We start from the raw sequence: 18,847 nt of genomic DNA on the forward strand, positions 1-18,847 counted from the left end.
GGGGCCGAGCGGGGCCGAGCGGGGCCGAGCGGGGCCGAGCAGGGCCGAGCGGAGCCGAGCGGAGCCGAGCCAGCCTGACGAGTCCTCCACATTCCCACAATCCCGGGCGGCCCCGCCCGGCTCCCGGTTGCGCGTTCCCCTTCCCACGTCGGCGCAACCAAACCCGCGGGCGCGCCCGCCTCGCCCCTCCCCGCCCCGCCCGCGCGACGCCCCGCCCATCCCGACTGCTAGTCCCGCCCCCGCGGTGGGCGCGCGGGCCGCCGCCCACTCCCATTGGCCGCGCCGCCTGTCCGTCGGCGCTGTCCGCGCGCTGGTTAGGTTGTGAGGCGCTGTCGCTCCGTCGCGGCGGCTGCGGTTGGCGGCGGCGGCGGCGGCGGCGGCGGCAGCGCTTGTGGCGGCGCGGGTGGAGGGTGGCCGGGAGGGACCAGCGGCTGAACGGGACCGGTGCTCTCAGGCGGCCGAGGCGGACCGCCGGCCCAGGGGCCGAGCGCCGAGGGCCGGGCGGGCGCGGCCGGGGCGGCTCGGGGCCAGGGCCGGGCCGGCCGGGGGGCGGTGGCGGGGGCGGCCGGCGGGCGGCCGGGGCCGGGGCCGGGACGATGACTCTGGAGTCCATGATGGCGTGTTGCCTGAGCGATGAGGTGAAGGAGTCCAAGCGGATCAACGCCGAGATCGAGAAACAGCTGCGGCGGGACAAGCGCGACGCCCGGCGCGAGCTCAAGCTACTGCTGCTCGGTGAGTGGGGCCGGGCCTGCGGGGTTCGGGCCGGCGGTGCGCGTGCCGGGCGGGCGGGCGGGGCGGCCCTGCGTGCTGGCCACGGCCCTGCGTGCTGTCCAGAGCGGGCTCGATCCCCGCGGGGTCAGCCCTTGCCTACCTGTGCTGTCCACCTCTGGGCCACCCGATCTCTGCAGCCTGTGTTGTCTAGGTTGAGTCCCTGACATCAGAGGGGCCAGGCCCTGCCTCTGTTGTCCACATCAGCGCCCCAGACCCTCGGGATCTGCTCGCGCCTATGCTGTCCGTGGCAGGTGACCAGTCCCTGCAGGGTCAGCGCCTGCTTCAACTGTCCAGATCAAGCCCCAGTTTCCTTCAGGATCAGCCCCTGTCTCTGCTGTCCAGGCGGGGTCCCCAGGACCCTTTGGGATCAGTCAGTGCCTCTGCTGCCCAGTCCCTGATCCCTGCAGGGCCAGCTTCTGCTGTCCCGTTCGGGCCCCCAAAACCCTCGAGGGTCTGCCCTCTGCCCCTTCTCAGGAGACAAGCTTCCTCCCTGCACAGGACTGGCCCTCCATCCCTGCCCCCAACAGGTGTGCCCCCTCGCTGCCCCCAGCACCTATTCAGGGCCAGACCTTTGGGCTGTAATCCACAAGACGCACCCCTTGCCTCCTGGCATCCCTTCTCTACTTTTCCCACCAGGTGGAGCCCTGTTCCCTGCAGGCTGGGCCCGTTCCCCTCCAGCCCCCGTTCCCTGAGGCCAGTCGGAAAACCCATGTCGCTCCCCAGTGGAGTGCAGTCTGTGGGGGAGAAGACAGCCTTTTCTCTCTTCTTGGGGCCGGGGCAGGTGGAGCCCTGACGGAGCAACCGTCTCTGTCCGGCCCCTCTCCTTACGTCCTAGTGGGAGCCGGGTCTCCTGGGTCCTCTTCCCCCTCGTGGAGAGGATTCCTGTCCAAGTCTCCGTCTCCCCCGCTGCGCACCTGTTGCACGGAACCAGTCGGCCCAGCAGTCGGCAAGCTGTTGTCACCCCAAATAAGGGTTGTTGGAGGACTTACCTCCGCAGTCAAAGGCAAGAAGGTCGTTTACACAAGCGAATCCCTTGCCCTGCCTTCTCCGGAGCCCTGCTGCATTCCTGCACTGTGGGGACGGTTGGAAATGCTGTTGTGATGGGCCCCTGGTGGAGGAGGGGTCTGCCACCGAGGGGTCCACCCACAGGACGGTGCAGGGTCGGAGGCGGTGAGTCGCTGGAGGCCGTGGGTCTTGGAGGGACTGCCTCGCTTCTCCCACCTGTGGGGACTCTCTGGGTCCTCCCTTTGATTAAAATACCTTCCCTGTTTTTTTTTCCAAACGTTCCACTTTACCTAAAGGCTATAAAACGGGCCATCTTTGCAGAAAAGACAGGCAGAGAGTAATGGTAAAGTTTGGAGGAAACTTGCAGTGGGGTCCCAGTGGCACCTGGGAGGACAGCATGGCCCTGGCTGCCTTTCACCAACAGAGGTAGACTTTATTTTCAGAGGGGGGTTGAGAAGTTACCAGCATGTTAATGTTACCAGACAGTCGGCCTTGCCTGGGGGCTGGGGGCTGCATGAACCTCTGCACGCCCCTGCTGCCTGCCCTGTGCGCACCCAGGCTCTAGATTGACGTGGGGTTCAAGGGTACGGGTCGGTGGCCTGTGATCCTGCAGCCTTGCTGTGTGTCTCTGGTCTCCCTGGGCCAGGGCTGAGGAGCCTTGCAGGGGATCTGGATGTGTCCAGCGCTCACCCATGGGTGCGGGCTGTTGGCTGCAGGAGCACCTGGGTCTGAGGTCCCACCCCTCCCCCCGCTGGCTTGCAGGACAGGGAGTCTGCACCCTCCTGGGAAGCTATTAAGTCCTAGGCATGGGGGCAGATAGGAAGATGAGAGTTTGTGGGTCCAAGGTGAAGGTTTATGACACCAGGAGGGCGGCTGTGAATGCCAGGCGGAGGTCCAGGGGACGTGCTGGGAGCCGGGGGGTGCCGAGCAGCATCCCTGCCCCACCCACTCCATGCCGGGAGCACCCCCAGTCATGAGAACCACAGACATCCCCAGGTGTGGCCCAGTGTCCTCCGGGGGCAGAATCAACCCCTGCCCCGTGTCAGCACACAGTGTAAAATGCGTGTTGCAGAGCCGGTATGTGATCAGTGTTCGCTTGTTTTGTCAGATGCTTTGTGGGTGCTTGAAAGGTGAATGCTTTTGTTACTACGGTCCAGAGCCACATATGTGTGTGCCGTCAACACGCAACACGTCTACGAACACGTGTGATAGGTGTGTTCGGTTTTGTTGGTCCTGTTACTCCAGGCCACATCCTCATTCACAGTCGTCTGTGGTGAGGAATGGGGGTAGTGAGCATCCCTGCAGGGGATACACCGGGATCCCCACGGTTTGGTGTCGCTCTCCCACTTTACGGAAGAGGACCCCCAGGCCCAGTTAGGAGCTCCAGTGGGGGTCCCGGGCAGACCTGCCGGCTTCTGCCTCCCGTGATCCCTCCTGGTGCAGGTGCAGTCCCCTGTCCCCGCGTTTCTGCCACTCAGCAGAGAACAACCAAGGAGGCCCCTCGTCCATTCCTTAGGACAGGTTTCCCCTTGAGAACCGAGGCCTACCGCAGGAAGTGCCGTTCCAGGAGCTGAGTGGCTCCGGGATTTCTAAATAAAGCAGGGCGGTCAGTTCCGCAGGCTTCCTGTCCAGCCCGCTGTGGCCCCGAGGGCGGTAGAAAGGGCCGGAATCCGGCCTGGGGTGTGGTGGCCCCGGCGGGAAGGGTGCGCCTGCCCTGCTTGGAGGCGCGAGTGGAACGTGGCCGTGGCTCCTGGCGGTGGCCCTGCCTGTCGCCTGCAGACCCCGATAGCTGGAAGCACCTGGGGCCCTGGGCCACCGCTCGTGGCCCACCCCAGGATGAGTCTCAGGGGCTTAAAAGTTAGATGAAATTTTGTGTCGCTGAAAGGGTGGGCACCATCCCTGGAGATGCAGGAGCCCAGACTTGCTGTCAGAGCCCCTCTCCCTCGGTGTCCTGCGTGCCAGGCCAGTGGGAATCTCCCTCCCCTTGGGCCCGAGCACGGCCTCGCCACACGTGTCCCTGGGCTCCGGACTCCGTGTGCACAGATGCTTCCCGGCCTTGGCTGAGCTGCGCTGGTCGCTGCCTGAGAGCCTCGGATGTTTAACCACAAAAGGTTTCACTTTCTGATTTTTGTGGTGGAGCCCTTCTCCCTGCGGCCTGAGAACAGGTCGCAGTCACTGCTACTCCTGGGCTGGGAGTTTGGAGCAGCTGCAGACAGAGCCGAGTGGGGACCCCTGGCAGGAGGGACGGGAGCCCGTTTGTCCCTCCTCTGCCTCGGAGGGCCTTGGGGGCAAAGTCCAGCCCTGGGTGGGCGGGTCTGGTCTGGGCCGGGTGTGCGGAGCTGGGCTGCACTCAGGGGGAATGGCCATCTCTGGTCCCCAAAGGGCGCTCCTCTCCCATCAGGACAGTGAGCCGCGGGGCCTGTCAGCTCAGTGTCCGTGGACGGGATTGGGGCATCTCCACGGGCTTCGGGGGCACCCGCGTGCGGGGTTATTTTTTGGCGGAACTCCAGCTGCTCTCATAACCGGGCCCCAGGCCACAGGCTTGCTGGCTGGGGAATTTGTGCCAATGCGCCCCAGCCCCCTGCTCCTGGGTGGCTGCGGTCTCTGCCCTTGGCCCAGGCGTGGGGCGCCTGGCCGGTCACTACCAAGGTGTCTCCCCCTCGTTTTCCCCACCACATCCCCCCTCCGTGCCAGGCCCTGCCACCCCACGGCCCAGCACAGAGCCCTGCGGACCTGAGATGTTTGCTGGGTGGCTTTGATTGGCTAACTGAACACAGTTCCCTCAAGCAGGTCGAATGGGGGTGACTGGGCGCCCCGACTTAGGGCATCCTCACATCCTGCCTGGACGTGAGGCTCCCTGCTCCGGGGCCTGTTGCCACTGATGGTGGTCCTCTGCTGTGACGCGTGGACAGACAGGGACTTAGGGGCACAGCTTGCAGCTGCCCTCCCGAGGCCTTGTGAGTGGGCTTGGGGGCGCTCCAGAGCGAGCACAGCCTCGGCTCCCTGCCTGCAGCGCTGTTGGGGGGAAGGCCGCAACACCTGCGAGGCGCTGTGCCCTCCCGTGGTCACTGCTCTCCCGACGGAGGGCTTTACCCAGGTTGACAGGCTGCCCCGGCAACGCTGGGAGGCGGGTCCCGCCAGGACCGAGCTGGAGAGCGCGGTGGGATTTCAGTCCCTGTGCCTCCCGAGCCTCGGGTTTCCCTGCTGTGGAAGGAGAGCGTTCCCAAACTCCCGGACTGTGGGAGGGTCAGTGGGGGCGACGCATGTCAAACTGGGGAGTGCCGTCTGTGCCTTTGTCTTTATTCACGGTATCGCGCTGGCTGGCAGTCCCTCTGCGGCCGAGCGGGGACCTTCCTGTCTTGCGGTGGGGTCTCCGGAGCTTGGCCCTCAGGGCTGGGTCTCTCGTTTCCTGATCTGATCCCAGTGCCTGCCAGGGAGGTTTGCTTACAGACCTCGGTTGGCCTAGAGCTGAAAGGTCAGACCCCCCACAGAGGCGGGTCGCCCTGTCTCTGCACCATTGGTCCTCTGCTGAGCCTCGACAGGTGGGTGGGGGCCTTCCCGTCCCCCAGGCCAGGCAGCTGGGCTGCATGGTAGGGTTGGGCGGGACTGGGGCTCATACCAGTCTCCCTGACTCCTGAGCGTTAGGCTTCAGGAAGCGCTGCACTAGGACCTGGCACGTGGGACAAGAGGGGGGCTGGCCCAGGGGACCAGTGTCTGCGCCTGGAGTCACCTGGGCAGGGGACGCTGGACCTGCTGACTTAGCGGCCACGGTGTGGAGGTCAGATGAAGGGATGAGTCCCGAGGTCTGCCCTGTTGTCCTCCCTCCTGGCCCCTGTCTGCGCTGGCGCCCGCTGCTGCGGTGTCTCTGAAAGGCCCGTGGCTGGCCCAGGCGAGCTCCCCCAGTGCTCTCACATTCGCTCACTTCCCTGGGTGGCGGTGACCGTGGACCATGAAGAGATGGACGGACGTGAAGCCCGAAGACCTTAGCCTGTTGAGGTCTGACAGTTACTGGCTGTGTGACCTCAGCGAAGCTGCTTGACCTCTCTGTGCCTCAGCTCCTTCACTTGTCCAGCAGGAGGTGGGGTGATAGATGTACCACTGAATGAATGGATGAGCGGGGGCGAGGGGAGCATGCAGTTGCCTTCCTTGGGTGCACGAGGTGTTTGCACTTTCTCCAGCAGAAGGTCGCCGTGCCTCTTTGATCTTGGACCTGTTGACACAGCTCGGGGCCGTGTTGGATTTCCGGGCTGTGTTTCCAGGAGCCCAGATCCCCGGCAGTGCTCTCGCCTGGGCCTCCTGTGGTCCTGGGGTTCCTGGCTTCACTGCCCACATTCTAGAATTAGGGATGGCCGGGCTGCAGCCCTGAACCCCAGCTTCTGACACTAGTGTTCTCCTGCTAGATCGTGGCCACTTGCCCCGGGGGTCACGGATCCTGCACACCTTGAGTCCCACTGGGATGATGTCAGACCAGCACCATCCTTCCTGTCCTCCAGGCCCTTTCCCTGCCCCTCTTTTCTCCCACATTTGAGGAGTGGCTGCCTGGGCTCAGACATAATTCCTCCCCGTCTGCGGTCCTAGATCTTGGCTGACCGTGCAGGCGAGACAGTGGCTTTCTCCCTCTGTCGCAGGGATGGGGCTGCTCTCCTCCTTCCTCTTCTCCAGTTAGTCTCGGCTGGGCAACTGGTGATGCCACTGAGCACGCCCAGAGATCGTCCTGCAGGCTCCTGGCCCCGCTGTGCTGTCTGGCCCCGGCCAGGCCCCCAGGGGCAGGACCCCTCACATGGGTGGTGCCCCCAGGGGCCCCCATTCTTGGAGTTAGTACAGGGGATGCAGAGGACCTGAGGGGGACACGTGACAGAACCGGGACTGTGGATTGGGGCCGAGTTCATTTGGTTCATTTGGGAAAAATGTGTGTGGTACCTTCTGTGGGCTGGGCCTGTGCTGGGGCTGGGTGTGAGGCTGCTGGCAGAGCCCCGCCCTTGGGGATCTGGCTCCCAGCAGGGACAGAAGGGAGCAGCAGGCCAGGAGCAGGTGGGGCGCTGGGGGCGCTGGGGCCCTTCCTGGAAAACGTGAGTTTGGGTTTCTGTGCAGGGAGTTGGGGTGGCGTTCGGGAGGGGCAGGGCCCGATGCGTGGGCGACGTGAACAGTGGTGTCACGCGCCGGCCCCGGGCCGCAGTGCCACGGCTGTCCTCGTGCAAGGTTGGGCTGGTTGCGTTGTGGGGGACAGTGGGGCCAGGGGACCCACAGACACAAGCTCAGAGTCTGAGTACAGCCAGGACCTGGGGCCACTCAGCGTCCTCGCTGGGAGGGGGTGTGGCGGTAGGTGCCCCCTGCACCTGTGCAGGTGCGTGGCTAGAACGAGGCCCATCACGGGGTCTCACACGGTCTTGCTTGAGGGGGGCCGTGCTCTTCTCCCTGGTGGGCAGCTGTTGAAGGTTTTTTTTTTTATAGATATTTATTTGGTTGCGCTGGGTCTCAGATGCAGCTTGCGGGCTCCTTAGTTGCAGCACGTGGGCTCCTTAGTTGCGGCTCCCAGGCTCCTTAGTTGTGGCATGCGAACTCTTAGTTGTGGCATGCATGTGGGATCTAGTTCCCCAACCAGGGATCGAACCTGGGCCCCCTGCATTGGGAGCTTGGAATCTTCCACCAGGGAAGTCCCCATGACCAGATCTTCAGGGGGAACTGATCAAGGGCCGGGCAGGATGAGCTGGAGCTGCCAGGGACCCCCGGGCGGTGGCTACAGCAGATAGGCCTGGCCGTGAGGTCCAGGTGGGCCTCGCACCCCGAGACTTCTCTAAGCCGGAGGCTGTTGGCTCGGGCGTGTTGGGGGGCCCGGGTCCCAGCTCCCGGCAGCATGTGGGCTGAGTTGGGCCAGGAGGTGGGCACCTGGAGAGGACGCTGTGGCGGCTCTGCGTCCCCCGGAGCCTTTCCTCCCTCCCTCCCTGGCCAGTGGTGGCCGAGCTCTGGCCAGCTGGGCCTGCTGGTTCCAGAGCCCAGGGCCCGCAGCTCAGGCCTTCCACCCACAGCTCTGCCGGGAGGTGCCTGCTGGGACTGGCACCTGTCACTCAGTCGCTGTTGGCCCTGAGCACAGGTGACACGCCACCCTCGACATGCGGCTGGTGGGGCTTTCCTCCGGGGGCCCGGCCTCTGCAGCCACCACCTCCACAACCTCCTTTCTCTGTCCTTCCTGGCAAGGTGGCATGGCCCGGGCGGGGTCACTGACCGTCCCGCCTCCTGGGCCGCACTGTCCCCGGGGTGTCCCTTTTGCTGCGTTCTCCCCCAGCTTTATTGAGATGTAAGTGCCACGCGTGTTGTGTGGTTTAAGGGGTGCACGTGAGGACTTGACACGTGGATTGCGACATGATTGCTCGTGAGGCCCGTCACCACCCCCTCACCTCACTAGTGCCTTTTGCTCCTGCACTTGATCACGGTGCTGTCTTCGCAGTGGCTCCTCTGCCCCCGGCAGGGTTCGGGCCATGTGCCTCGTCCAGGACCCCTGACGTCTCCAGGGCCAGTTGTGTTTCCGGCTTCCGAGGGGTCCATCTTCCGTTTCTTGGTTTTGGGGGCATGTCCCAGCTGCGTCGTCTGTGTTGGGCACCAGGGCGTCCCCCGTTCTCCCTCGGCCACTCTCTGGCCGGTGATCACGGCTCCACCGTGAACACCCGCTGTCCCTTGGCTGTTGGCACGGGCGCGTGCACGTGTGTGAGACCCTCGGTGCCCTGCGCTGCCTCTGGGGAGCTCTGGGGGGCTGCCTGTCCTTTGCGCACCCGTTTTGGAGATGCTGGCTGTGGTCTGAAGTCAGCAGGCTCTCTCGGGATCTCCCCGTGCCCTTGTGCTCGCGCAGCTCACTTGCCCCTCCTGCAGTTCAGGGGGGTGGACGCAAGGGGCAGTGCCCCGGGGCCTGAGTGGCTGCCCTTCTCCACCTCAGCTGACCTGTGGCTGCAGGGGGTTGGGCTTTAGTGGCCACTGCTCTGATGTTTCTGGTGAGAGGCCCTTCCAAACACCAGCAGGGCACGTATCTTTTTACAGTAGCATAGTGTCAAAAACAGGGGTTCTCACCTGGGGGGTCCTGCCCCCAAAGGACACTGGGCAATGTCTGGGGATGTCTGTGTGTCACACTGAGGGGATCCTGGCATTGAGGGGGCGGGGCCAGGGGTGCTGCTCAACACCCCAGAGTGCCCGGGACGGCCCCAGTGTCAGCAGTGCTGCGGGGACCCTGGTCCAGAGGAAACCACGCAGGGCATGGCATTCCTGTGTGTCGCCTCCCCTCCCCCACCCCGCCTCCTGCAGCGATGGGGGAGTGTGTGGACCCCTCAGGGAGGTGTGGGGTTACGTGGGGGCCTTGGTGGGAGTGGGCGCCTGGCCTCTGGTTGATGTTGCGGCAGCGGTGGGATGGGAGGTGGCGTTGGGGTAGTTACCACTTGGTGACAGAACCAGAGTCGTATTCTTTTATTCGTAAAAGGACCCAGGGCCTTGATGGAGGTCCTAGAAAGGGGCAGCTGCAGTGAGGCGGCCTCTGCTCTGTCTCCCCAGGTGGGCTCAGGCATCCGTGGTCAGTTACTCAGACGCGGGCGGAGGGCCTCCTGCTTCAGGGCGGTGTGGTCACTGCAGGCCGCTCAGAACCCATGTCTTCTCCGGGAGCTCCCGGGCAAGGAGGCGGGCAGCAGATGCCTGAGAGAGACTCCCTGAAAGACAGCGGCGATGGGTCCCAGTGCAGAGGGGAGCTGCCTGCCCTGCGCCCATGGCACCGGTGGCTGTGAGCCGGATGGCGTGCGGGGCAGGACGCAGCTCAGGCCCCTTTGTTGGGGTGGGGGACGCAGGTGACTCTGAGACAGGGTGGGGAGGATGAGCCCAGGCGGGCTGGGGCGAGTCTGGGGGGTTCTGAGTCCCCAGGAGGGGGCCTGGGGGCTTCGGTGCATGGGTGAGTGGGGACCTGTGTTGGCTGTCAAGTAGGGGTTGGAGGCCCTGCGTCCTTAGGCTGTAGAAGTTCTCTCCTGCTGTGCAGTAAAACCACCCTGTAACTTAGTCGCTGAAAGTGACACACAGGCAGATGCTGAGCGTCAGGAGTCTTGGGGGTTCTGGCTCGGGGTCCCTCAGGAGGTTGTAGAGCACGTGTTAGCCGGGGCTGCCTCATCTGAAGGCCCAATGGGGCCGGAGAAGCCGCTTCCAGGGTGGCCCCTCACGTGGCTCCTGTCCACATGGGCCCTCAGGGACGGCGCTGCCCCCCGGCCCCCGCGAAAGTCCTACAGAGGACGGGGAGCCCCGTGACTCGTCTTGGAAGTGACAGGCCATCCTTGGTCAGATTCTTTTGGTTGGAAGGGAGGCACTGAATCCAGCCTGCCCTCCGGGAAGGGTCAGGCTCCCCCTCTGCATGGAAGACATCCCAGAGATTTGTGGGCACATTAAAGCCACTAAATTGCAGTCCCTGCGTGTGGAGGTGAACAAAAGTGGGGGTACGGGTTTGCCGCTTAGAGGGTGACGGGGCGGTGAGAGGCTGGAGCAGGAGAGGAGCCCTCCCTCCCGCCGCAGCGCGCTGGTGCCGGGTGGGGCTGGCCAGCCCTTGATCCCGGAGACAGAGCCTCCTTGTGCCCTTCTCTGAGGTGGGGCCTTGACACCTGACACCCGGGAGGGTGGTGGGACAGAGAGGGGAGGGGCCCCAGGCACCCACAGGGCCTCTGGGCTGACAGGGACGTGGGCCTTGGGGCTGTTCATGGGCCTTGGGGCTCTTCAAGCGCCAGAGTCACGCTCGGTCTCGGGGTGGCGTGAGGTTGGGTGAGTTACGGGTTCAGGGGCTGCTGGGGACTGTGGGGGGCGTGGCCCGGCGCCCTGCGAAGGCCCAGCGTGGCCTCGACGCAGATGCCAAACTCGTGCCCTGAAGGAAAGCTGTTCTGATCAGAACAGCCGTGGGTCGGCGGGACGTTGTCACACGAGGGCATGTGGGACAAGGGAGCTCGTCAAGTGACCAGTTAAGGGGGTGGCAGCATCTGGGGGAGACACTTCACTGTTCCCGGCCTCCATTTCCTCGGCTGCGGCCAGAGTTGAATTCAGACCCAAGTTGCCGCAGGTGCCGCGGCTGCTCCCTTCCCATCCCTGCCCACGTTGTTGTCCCGACCTCCCCCGAGCCGCGGCTGCCCCCGTAGACAGGGTGTGCGTGGGAGGACGTGGCCCGCCCCGTTGTCCCGGCAGCAGCGGCTGGCCAGGCGCATCCCCACCTCGAGCCTCGTGGGCGGGACTCCGCGTGGGCGGGGCTCCTTGTGGGCGGGGCTTCTCGTGTGCTGGGTGTCGTGAGCCCACGGCTCGGGTCGCGGGCCCGGTCCCGCTGCGTCTCACTGGGCCGTTTGCAGGCACGGGCGAGAGCGGGAAGAGCACTTTCATCAAGCAGATGCGCATCATCCACGGGGCGGGCTACTCGGAGGAGGACAAGCGGGGCTTCACCAAGCTGGTGTACCAGAACATCTTCACCGCCATGCAGGCCATGATCCGGGCCATGGAGACCCTGAAGATCCTCTACAAGTACGAGCAGAACAAGGTGAGGCCCCGGGTGGGAGCGCCGGGCACGGCTGGGCGTCTGGCAGCTGTTCGCAGCCCCGTCCTACGGTTGGCAGAGTGAGTCCTGGCCCCCTCTGAGGGCCAGCGTCCTACCAGGCACTCCACGCACTGTATCAGGCCCTCTGTGACCCCGGGGGGTGGCACGTTCTCTTATTTTTCCAGTAACAGCTTTATTGAGAAAACGTACATACCGAGTCACCCATTCAAAGTGTGCAGTGCACTCACTGTTAACATATTCACAGAGTTGTGCAACCATTGCCTTCTCATCACTCCGGAAAGAAACCCCGTCCCCACTGGCAGTCACCTCCCCTACCCCTAACCCAGCCCCTGACAACCAGGAATCCACCCTCTGTCTCTGTAGATCGGCCTGTTCTGGACGTTTCCCATCAATGGAATCACACACCGTGGGTCCTTCTGTGTCTGGCTTCTCTCACTGAGCGTCGTGTTCTCAGGGTCCGTCCACGTTGCAGCGAGTGTCAGGGCCTCTCTCCTCTTTGTGGCTGAATGATGCTCATTGTGTGGAGGGACACATGGTTTGTCCATCGTCCATCGACGGACGCATGGTTGTTTCCACTCTTCCGGCTCTCACGGACATGCTGCTGGAACACTCGTGTGCAGGTTTTTGTTTGCACGCCTGTCCTGGTTTCTCCTGGGCGCGTCCCCAGCAATGGGGGTGCGAGGTCCAGGTTAACTCTCGGTTCGCCTTCCAGAGGGGCTACCTGCCTGCTGTCCGAGGCGTTGCCCCGGCCGTGCACCAGGGGGCTCTCTCTGGCGGCCTCCCTTGGCTTTGCTTTTGTGGATCTGTTTTCGGGGACTTCTCTTTCAACTCCAGCAGTTTGCCTGGGCTGGCACGTGGCACCGTGTATTGGACCGTGTGTGTCCAATAGGGTTTAAATTAGTCTGTTTACTTGGAAGCTTAAGAAGGCCAGTCAACCAGATTTCTGATATTGGCGTCTTCCTGCCTTGATGCCCGGTTCACGGGTCATCAGGGACCCTACAGGGCCCAGCACTGGGTCTGGGGCCCGGCCAGCCTGGCTGTGGGAATGGGCACGTAGGGCCTGCTGGAGCCTCTCACCCTCTGGTTCGTAGGATTGCTCGCAGCTGAGGCCCCTCAGCGTCCAGGCCCCACTTGAACCGTGGAAGTCCAGAGGCATCTGGAACAGGGATTGGCAGACTAAGGCCTGTCTCTGTAGGTGCAGCTTTGCTGGCGCGGGCCACGCCCACTCGCTTACACGTCATCCGTGGCGGCTTTTGCTGCAGCAGCAGGGACAGCGTGGCTGTAGAAACAGACGTCTGGTCCCTGGCCTACGTGCATCCGCAGTCGGGGGTTTTCTGGGGCTGGTGTCTGCTTCTCCAGGCCCAGATTGGGAGGCTGGGAGGGTGAGGCGGGGCTGAAGGACGCTGTTGTGCGGGGGCTGGGACGGGAGAGCATCCCTGGGAGGTGACCGGTGGGTTCCAGAGCCTGGACTGGGGCCCCCTCATTCCTTGTTTGGGGTTCTGCCCAGCTGTGTCCCCTCCCCAGTCCCTCAGCCGTGTGGGTGGGACCATCCCGAGCACAGGCACGTGGAGCAGACTGGAGGAGAGGCAGGGGTCTCCCGGGAGCCTTCTGCCCCCGGCGGTGTGTGTGTGTGTGTGTGTGTGTGTGTGTAGGTGTGTGTGCGCGCGCGCGCGCGCGTGTGTGTGCGCGCGTGTGTGGATCTCTGGGGTGGTGTGTCTCAGCGAGGCTCTTTAGGAGCGGGTCTCCGAGCTCTGTGGTCCAGGGTCTGTGTGGAGGCTCCATCCCAGGGGCATGAGTCATTGGACCACTGGACTGTTATGATTAGCTCAGCCTCCCCTTCCTGGTGGGTTGCTCTGGTCCCCAGACCCCATCCCAGGCTGCACATGAGAGGACCTATGCCTTCAGAGATCCCGAGGGTTTCAGGAGCTGTGTACTTGGAATCGGGGGGCAGGTTCTTCTTAGGTCACAGCAGCTCTCTGTGCCTCGGTTTCCTCACCTGCAGCACGGGAACACAGGGGCAGCCAGTGGTGTTTGTTCCTCTGTCCTGTTTGGGTGCCCCGGCACTGAGGTGCGTGGCGGCCGGGTGGGCCCTGCTCCCGGGAGCCGCCTCCGTCTGCATTTTCCTTTGGGGGCCTGGCACTGGGGGGCGATCGCTGCCGGTCGCCCTTGCGTCGTCCTGACGCGTGTTCATGGGAAATGGGAGTCAATGGTTCCGAGTTGGTTGCCGGGTGCTGGCGCTGAGCGTCCCGGCCTGCCCCTCGCCCCACAGGCCAATGCGCTCCTGATCCGGGAGGTGGATGTGGAGAAGGTGACCACCTTCGAGCACCGGTACGTGAGTGCCATCAAGACCCTGTGGAACGACCCCGGCATCCAGGAGTGCTACGACCGCCGGCGGGAGTACCAGCTCTCGGACTCTGCCAAGTAGTGAGTGGGGCCGGACCAGGCCTGGGCAGAGGAGGGTCTGCATGGCACCTCGTTAGCCGTGACGGGGCGATTTCCCTACAGGGAGGTGGGTGTCTGCGGGGATTTTCCATTGTCTCTCTGCCCCTTTTCTGTGTCTCTCAAACTATTCCAAAGTGACAGGTTTGGTTGTGAAAAGCCACCCCTCCAGCCCACAGCCTCTCTTCGGAACCCCGGCGCCGTCCCCATCCCTGGACAGACGTCCCTCAGAGCTGGGGCGGGGTTCGTCCCAGGCATTCCCTGCAGCCTCATTTCGCCCCTGTCCGTTCTCGTCCCAAGTACTTGGGCTGCTTGGGCCCCTCCCAGTGCTCAGGAGACCCGGGACGGCCAGGAAGCCCCTGGTGGGCTGGCCTGAGCGGTCCTGCCTGCTGTGTTGCAGCTACCTGACTGACGTGGACCGCATCGCCGCCTCGGGCTACCTGCCCACGCAGCAGGACGTGCTGCGAGTCCGCGTGCCCACCACCGGCATCATCGAGTACCCCTTCGACCTGGAGAACATCATCTTCAGGTACCTGCGCCCCCGGCCTGGCCCCAAGCCCCCGCTGTGGGGCAGCGAGAGAGGGGCCTTGTCCGTGGCTGTCACCAGGTTTCCGAGTGAGCCAGGCCCTGGTGGCGCTGGCAGGGCTGAATGGAGGCGGCCCGGGGGCAACGGCCTCCTGGTGCGGGCTCCGCGTGGGCCCCAGATGGGGGGAGGGTGCCAGCGCGTGCGTGCGGGCGGGAGGGCGGGTGGTCTGGAGTCCAGGCCAGAGCAGGGGTGCTCCAGGCGGTCGGTGGAGGAGCCTGAGGGCCCCAGGGGAAGGTGGCTCCAGGCCCCTCTGCGGCCCAGTTCCGAAGCCCATGCGGCCAGAGTGAACTCAGGGCCGTCCCCAAGGATGGGCCCTGCCACCCCGTGAGGTCACAGCTTGTCCAGAGCTGCCAGGCAGCAAGGCCAAGTGTGTCTCCCAGGGCAACCGTAACAAATGACCACAGATGGGCAGCGTAAAATCACAGAAATGTATCCTCTCCTAGCTCCGAGGTCAAGGTATCGGCAGGGCTGGGTCCTCTTGAGGGCGTGAGGGGAAGCTGTCCCATCCCTCCCAGCTCTGGGGGTGCTGGCAGCCCGTGGCGTCCCTTGGCTTGTAAAAGCCTCGCTCCATCTCTGCGTCCGTCATCACATGGCCCCTCCCTGGGTCTGTGCCCATGTTTCCTTCTTACGGTGACACCACCGATCACTGGATCCAGGGCTCCTGCTCCGGAGTGACCCTGTCTGAACTAGTGCCATCTGCAGGGACCCTGCTTCCAGATCAGGCTGTGTCCCCAGGTTCCAGGGGGACTGACTTTGGGGGACACGGTTCGCCCAGGGCTCTGAGGCCCAGGCTTCGGGGTGGGGTTCCTGCTCTGGCTGCGAGCCTTCCCTCCCTGCCACTGCATGGGGTCCCTTCTGCTGGGCGAGCCCACCCCAGGGGCCCTAGAGACAGCGCTGCTGGTGGTGGTCCTGCCCTGTTGCCTTGAAGCGCCAGCCCCGGGGCCGTTCAGGGAGTCTGTTGGGTTTGCCTTGAGGTGCCCTCTGGCCCAAGACCCAAGACGCACCTCTGCCCCCAGGGACCCGCCCTTCTCAGGCAGAAGCTTCTGGGAGAGGGGGAGAGTCTGGGTGCCCCCAGCTGGCCCCCCATCCTTTCTCACCTGTCAGAGCCCCCGGGGTGCCCTTGGACCCTTAGGAGTTGTAGGCATCACACTGCACATGCCTGATGGTACATTTTCTGGTGAGAGTTCAGCATTTTGGTTTCCTTTTTTGGTCAGATTCTCGATAGGGTCCGGGACCTCAGAGGCCTGCGGGGCACAGGCCGGGGCTATCACTGGCCTTCCTCCCGACCCCACGTTCCAGGGTCCCCTCACACGGCCTCACCTTGGCCTCCGCAGCTACTGTGCCCTCTGTCCAGAATGCCTCTCCCCCTCCCTTCCCGCCCCTCCCCCAAGCCTGTGTGTGCGCTCTGCTGCTGTCCAAACTGCAGAGTGGCCCTGCACCTCTGCCACCACTGTCCCTTGGCCAGCCCACCCCTTGCCCACCTCCCCCCTTGTCTGGTCGAGGGCTTACAGAGGGCAGGCCGGGGACCCGGGCAGGGAGCTTGTGCCCCCATCTTGATCGGAGCTCACACAGCATCCCGTGACAGTGCGATTGGCCTGATGTGTGAGGCCTGAGCCTGGTCCCACACGGACCTCCTGCAAAGACCTGACCAAACCCCCCCCCCACCCCGCCCCGCCCCTGGAAGCCCAGGTTCCTGCCTGGCTGTACTGGGGAGACTCAGCTCCAGAAAGGCTGTGGCCCCTGACGCCGTCGGCCCGATGGCGCTCCCCGGACTGGCAGCGGCAGCCCGTGTGGGCCTGGTGTCCACTCACCCCCCTCCCATCCCCTAGGTCACCCTGGCACATCCGCCATCTGCCTGTGCTTGCTAGAACCTCCTCTGAGAAACCCCCGCCAGGCGGATTGGCCTCTGCTGCCTGACTGCCCAGCAGCTGTGGACGGGCCTGGCCCGGGGACCCTTGCCTTCTCAGGCTGCTGTTCTTTCTCGCCATCGTCTTCAAAAGTAGAGGGCTTTGGGGCTTCCCTGGTGGCGCAGTGGTTGAGAGTCCGCCTGCTGATGCAGGGGACACGGGTTCGTGCCCCGGTCTGGGAGGATCCCACATGCCGCGGAGCGGCTGGGCTCGTGAGCCATGGCCGCTGAGCCTGCGCGTCCGGAGCCTGTGCTCCGCAACGGGAGAGGCTGCAACAGTGAGAGGCCCGCGTACCGAAAAAAAAAAAAGTAGAGGGCTTCCTCGTCATAGAAAACTTAAGAAACTCACAAGTAGGAAGCGGGGACCTGTCACCAGTCGTGATGGTCAGGGCACCGTCCCTGGCGTGTCCCCGCCCCGCCTGGTGTCAGCATCTTTGTGCCGACATCTCCCGCTGGACAAGCAGCCTGCTCTCGCCGTGGCTGGGGTGGGTTCCAGCATTTCATAGGTGATGCCGTGTGGTGTCCAACAAGGGGAGACGGGTTTCCAGACGTGGGACATCCGAGGTCGCCCGGCTCAGCCCCACCAGGGTCTGTGCCTCACACGCTCCACGGCGCCCCCTGTAGGCCAGGGCCCCTCCCTCGGCAAGCAGGCGCCTGGCTGTCTCGGGGGTCCCCCCCCCCGCCCCGCTTGTGCTGTGTTCTCCTGGCTTAATGGTATTGCGGCTTTGCTGGCTCTGACAGGTGACTGAGGGGGCCCTCGTTGCTCTGATGCCTCAGGGGTCGCTGTGGCTCTGGCAGAGGCGGCTGTGCTGGGGGTGGGCATTGTCACCTGCAGCCCCGCGCTGAGCCCGTGCACCCCGCCCTGCAGGATGGTGGACGTGGGGGGCCAGAGGTCCGAGCGGAGAAAGTGGATCCACTGCTTTGAGAACGTGACGTCCATCATGTTCCTCGTGGCCCTCAGCGAGTACGACCAAGTGCTGGTGGAGTCGGACAACGAGGTGAGGCCCTCGCTGGGCCCAGGGAGGGGGGTGCCCACAGGCCCTTTTGGGGGACCTGCCGCCAACCTGCTGCCTGCCCCTCAGAACCGCATGGAGGAGAGCAAAGCACTGTTCCGGACCATCGTCACCTACCCCTGGTTCCAGAACTCGTCTGTCATCCTCTTCCTCAACAAGAAGGACCTGCTGGAGGACAAGATCCTCCACTCCCACCTGGTGGACTACTTCCCCGAGTTCGACGGTGAGCCCGCCCTAGCGGCCTGTCCTGGACGCTGCCAGCGCCTCCCTCACCCTCTCTGGGCCTCGGTGGCCTCGTTGGCGACTCGGGAGTGACACGAGGACGGTGTTTCCCAGGCCGCACGGAGGCCGCGGTGCAGTTAGCATGGCCGGAGCTCGGCGGGCGCCTCGCAGGGCCCTGGATGGTGGAGAGAGCTTCGTGTCCCCCGGGGGAGCGTCGTCTGTGGGAGGGGGCACCCTGCAGTCACCGCCTGGCAGCCTGTCCCCACCTGCCCAGGGCCCGGGCATGGGGAGGAGCGAGGCGCGGGGGATACGGGGTGAGCCGGACCCCTCCTGCCATCCCCACCCCCCCACGCGGAGACCCCTGGGGGCGCTCCTGGGGGGCAGTCGGGGCTCTGCCACCCCCTCCCCGGCGTCTCCCGGAGGTGCTGCCTGAGGAGCCGGGAGGCTGGGGGGTGGGGGTGGGGGGTAGGGTGGGGGGTGGGGGTGGGGTAGGGGGTGGGGTGGGGGTGGGGTGGGCGGCGGGCCAGAGCAGGAGGCTGGCTGCCAGGGAGCAGCAGGGCTGTGGACACATGCCTGAGTGGGGGGGGGGGGGGGGTGGACAGAGGGGAGGCGGGAGCCAGGGAGGTGGGAGGTGGGTCTGCCTGGCGGGTGGGCCTGAGTGAGGGGCTGCTGGGCAGGGGGGCTGCGTGGCTGCCTCGACTCATCCCGCCCCTCCCCCCTCCTCCGCCAGGCCCGCAGCGGGACGCGCAGGCCGCCCGGGAGTTCATCCTGAAGATGTTCGTGGACCTGAACCCCGACAGCGACAAGATCATCTATTCGCACTTTACGTGCGCCACTGACACGGAGAACATCCGCTTCGTCTTCGCCGCTGTCAAGGACACCATCCTGCAGCTCAACCTGAAGGAGTACAACCTGGTGTGACCACGCGGACTCCCGCCAGCCGCCTGCTGGTCGCCAGTCTGCCCCAGGAGTCGGGGTTTTTTCATATTTTTAAACAAATGGTTTTTATTTCACAGTTATCAGGGGATGTACATCTTTCTTCCTACACACCTCGTGCACCTTCTCATCTTTGTCAGTGGCAGAGGCCGCCTTTTTCTGGCCTTGACTCGTGGCTTGCTTTTTTCTAAAAAAAAAAAAAAAAACAAAAAAGGAAAAAGAAATAAAAAGAGAACCCACAGAAGACGGGCAGAGATGAGACCTGGCCCCCAGTGGCGCGAGACACGGCCTCCGGGGACAGCTGTCGGCCTGCTTTCTTCTGATCTCGGAAGGCGTGGAGACGCAGAGGCTGGGACTTCTCTTTCTTCCTTGTTTAAGTTATTGACGCCCTCACCACTGTTGCCGGGTTTCTGCCCCGGACT

At 64.4% G+C, this 18,847-nt stretch overlaps 1 protein-coding gene across 1 annotated transcript; it reads left to right on the forward strand.

Annotated features, from left to right (window-relative positions):
- Positions 1-353: 353 nt before the first annotated feature.
- On the forward strand, positions 354-18,613 carry GNA11 (G protein subunit alpha 11). The gene is made up of 7 exons (XM_065874206.1): positions 354-732; positions 11,121-11,305; positions 13,593-13,747; positions 14,163-14,291; positions 17,123-17,252; positions 17,337-17,490; positions 18,220-18,613. Exons 1-7 carry the CDS (start codon positions 597-599, stop codon positions 18,408-18,410), a joined length of 1,080 nt encoding a protein of 359 aa, XP_065730278.1. The 5' UTR covers positions 354-596; the 3' UTR covers positions 18,411-18,613.
- Positions 18,614-18,847: the final 234 nt, after the last annotated feature.

The sequence above is a fragment of the Phocoena phocoena genome, chromosome 3, assembly GCF_963924675.1.
Source record: "Phocoena phocoena chromosome 3, mPhoPho1.1, whole genome shotgun sequence".
In the NCBI taxonomy this organism is placed as follows: Eukaryota; Metazoa; Chordata; class Mammalia; order Artiodactyla; family Phocoenidae; genus Phocoena; species Phocoena phocoena.

Excerpts from the sequence above, each read along its gene's own strand:
- GNA11 (XM_065874206.1), top strand. The coding sequence starts at position 597 with ATGACTCTGGAGTCCATGATGGCGTGTTGCCTGAGCGATGAGGTGAAG. Across the intron at positions 733-11,120 it reads GCTCAAGCTACTGCTGCTCG|GCACGGGCGAGAGCGGGAAG; the intron begins GTGAGTGGGGCC and ends GGCCGTTTGCAG. Across the intron at positions 17,491-18,219 it reads CTACTTCCCCGAGTTCGACG|GCCCGCAGCGGGACGCGCAG; the intron begins GTGAGCCCGCCC and ends CTCCTCCGCCAG.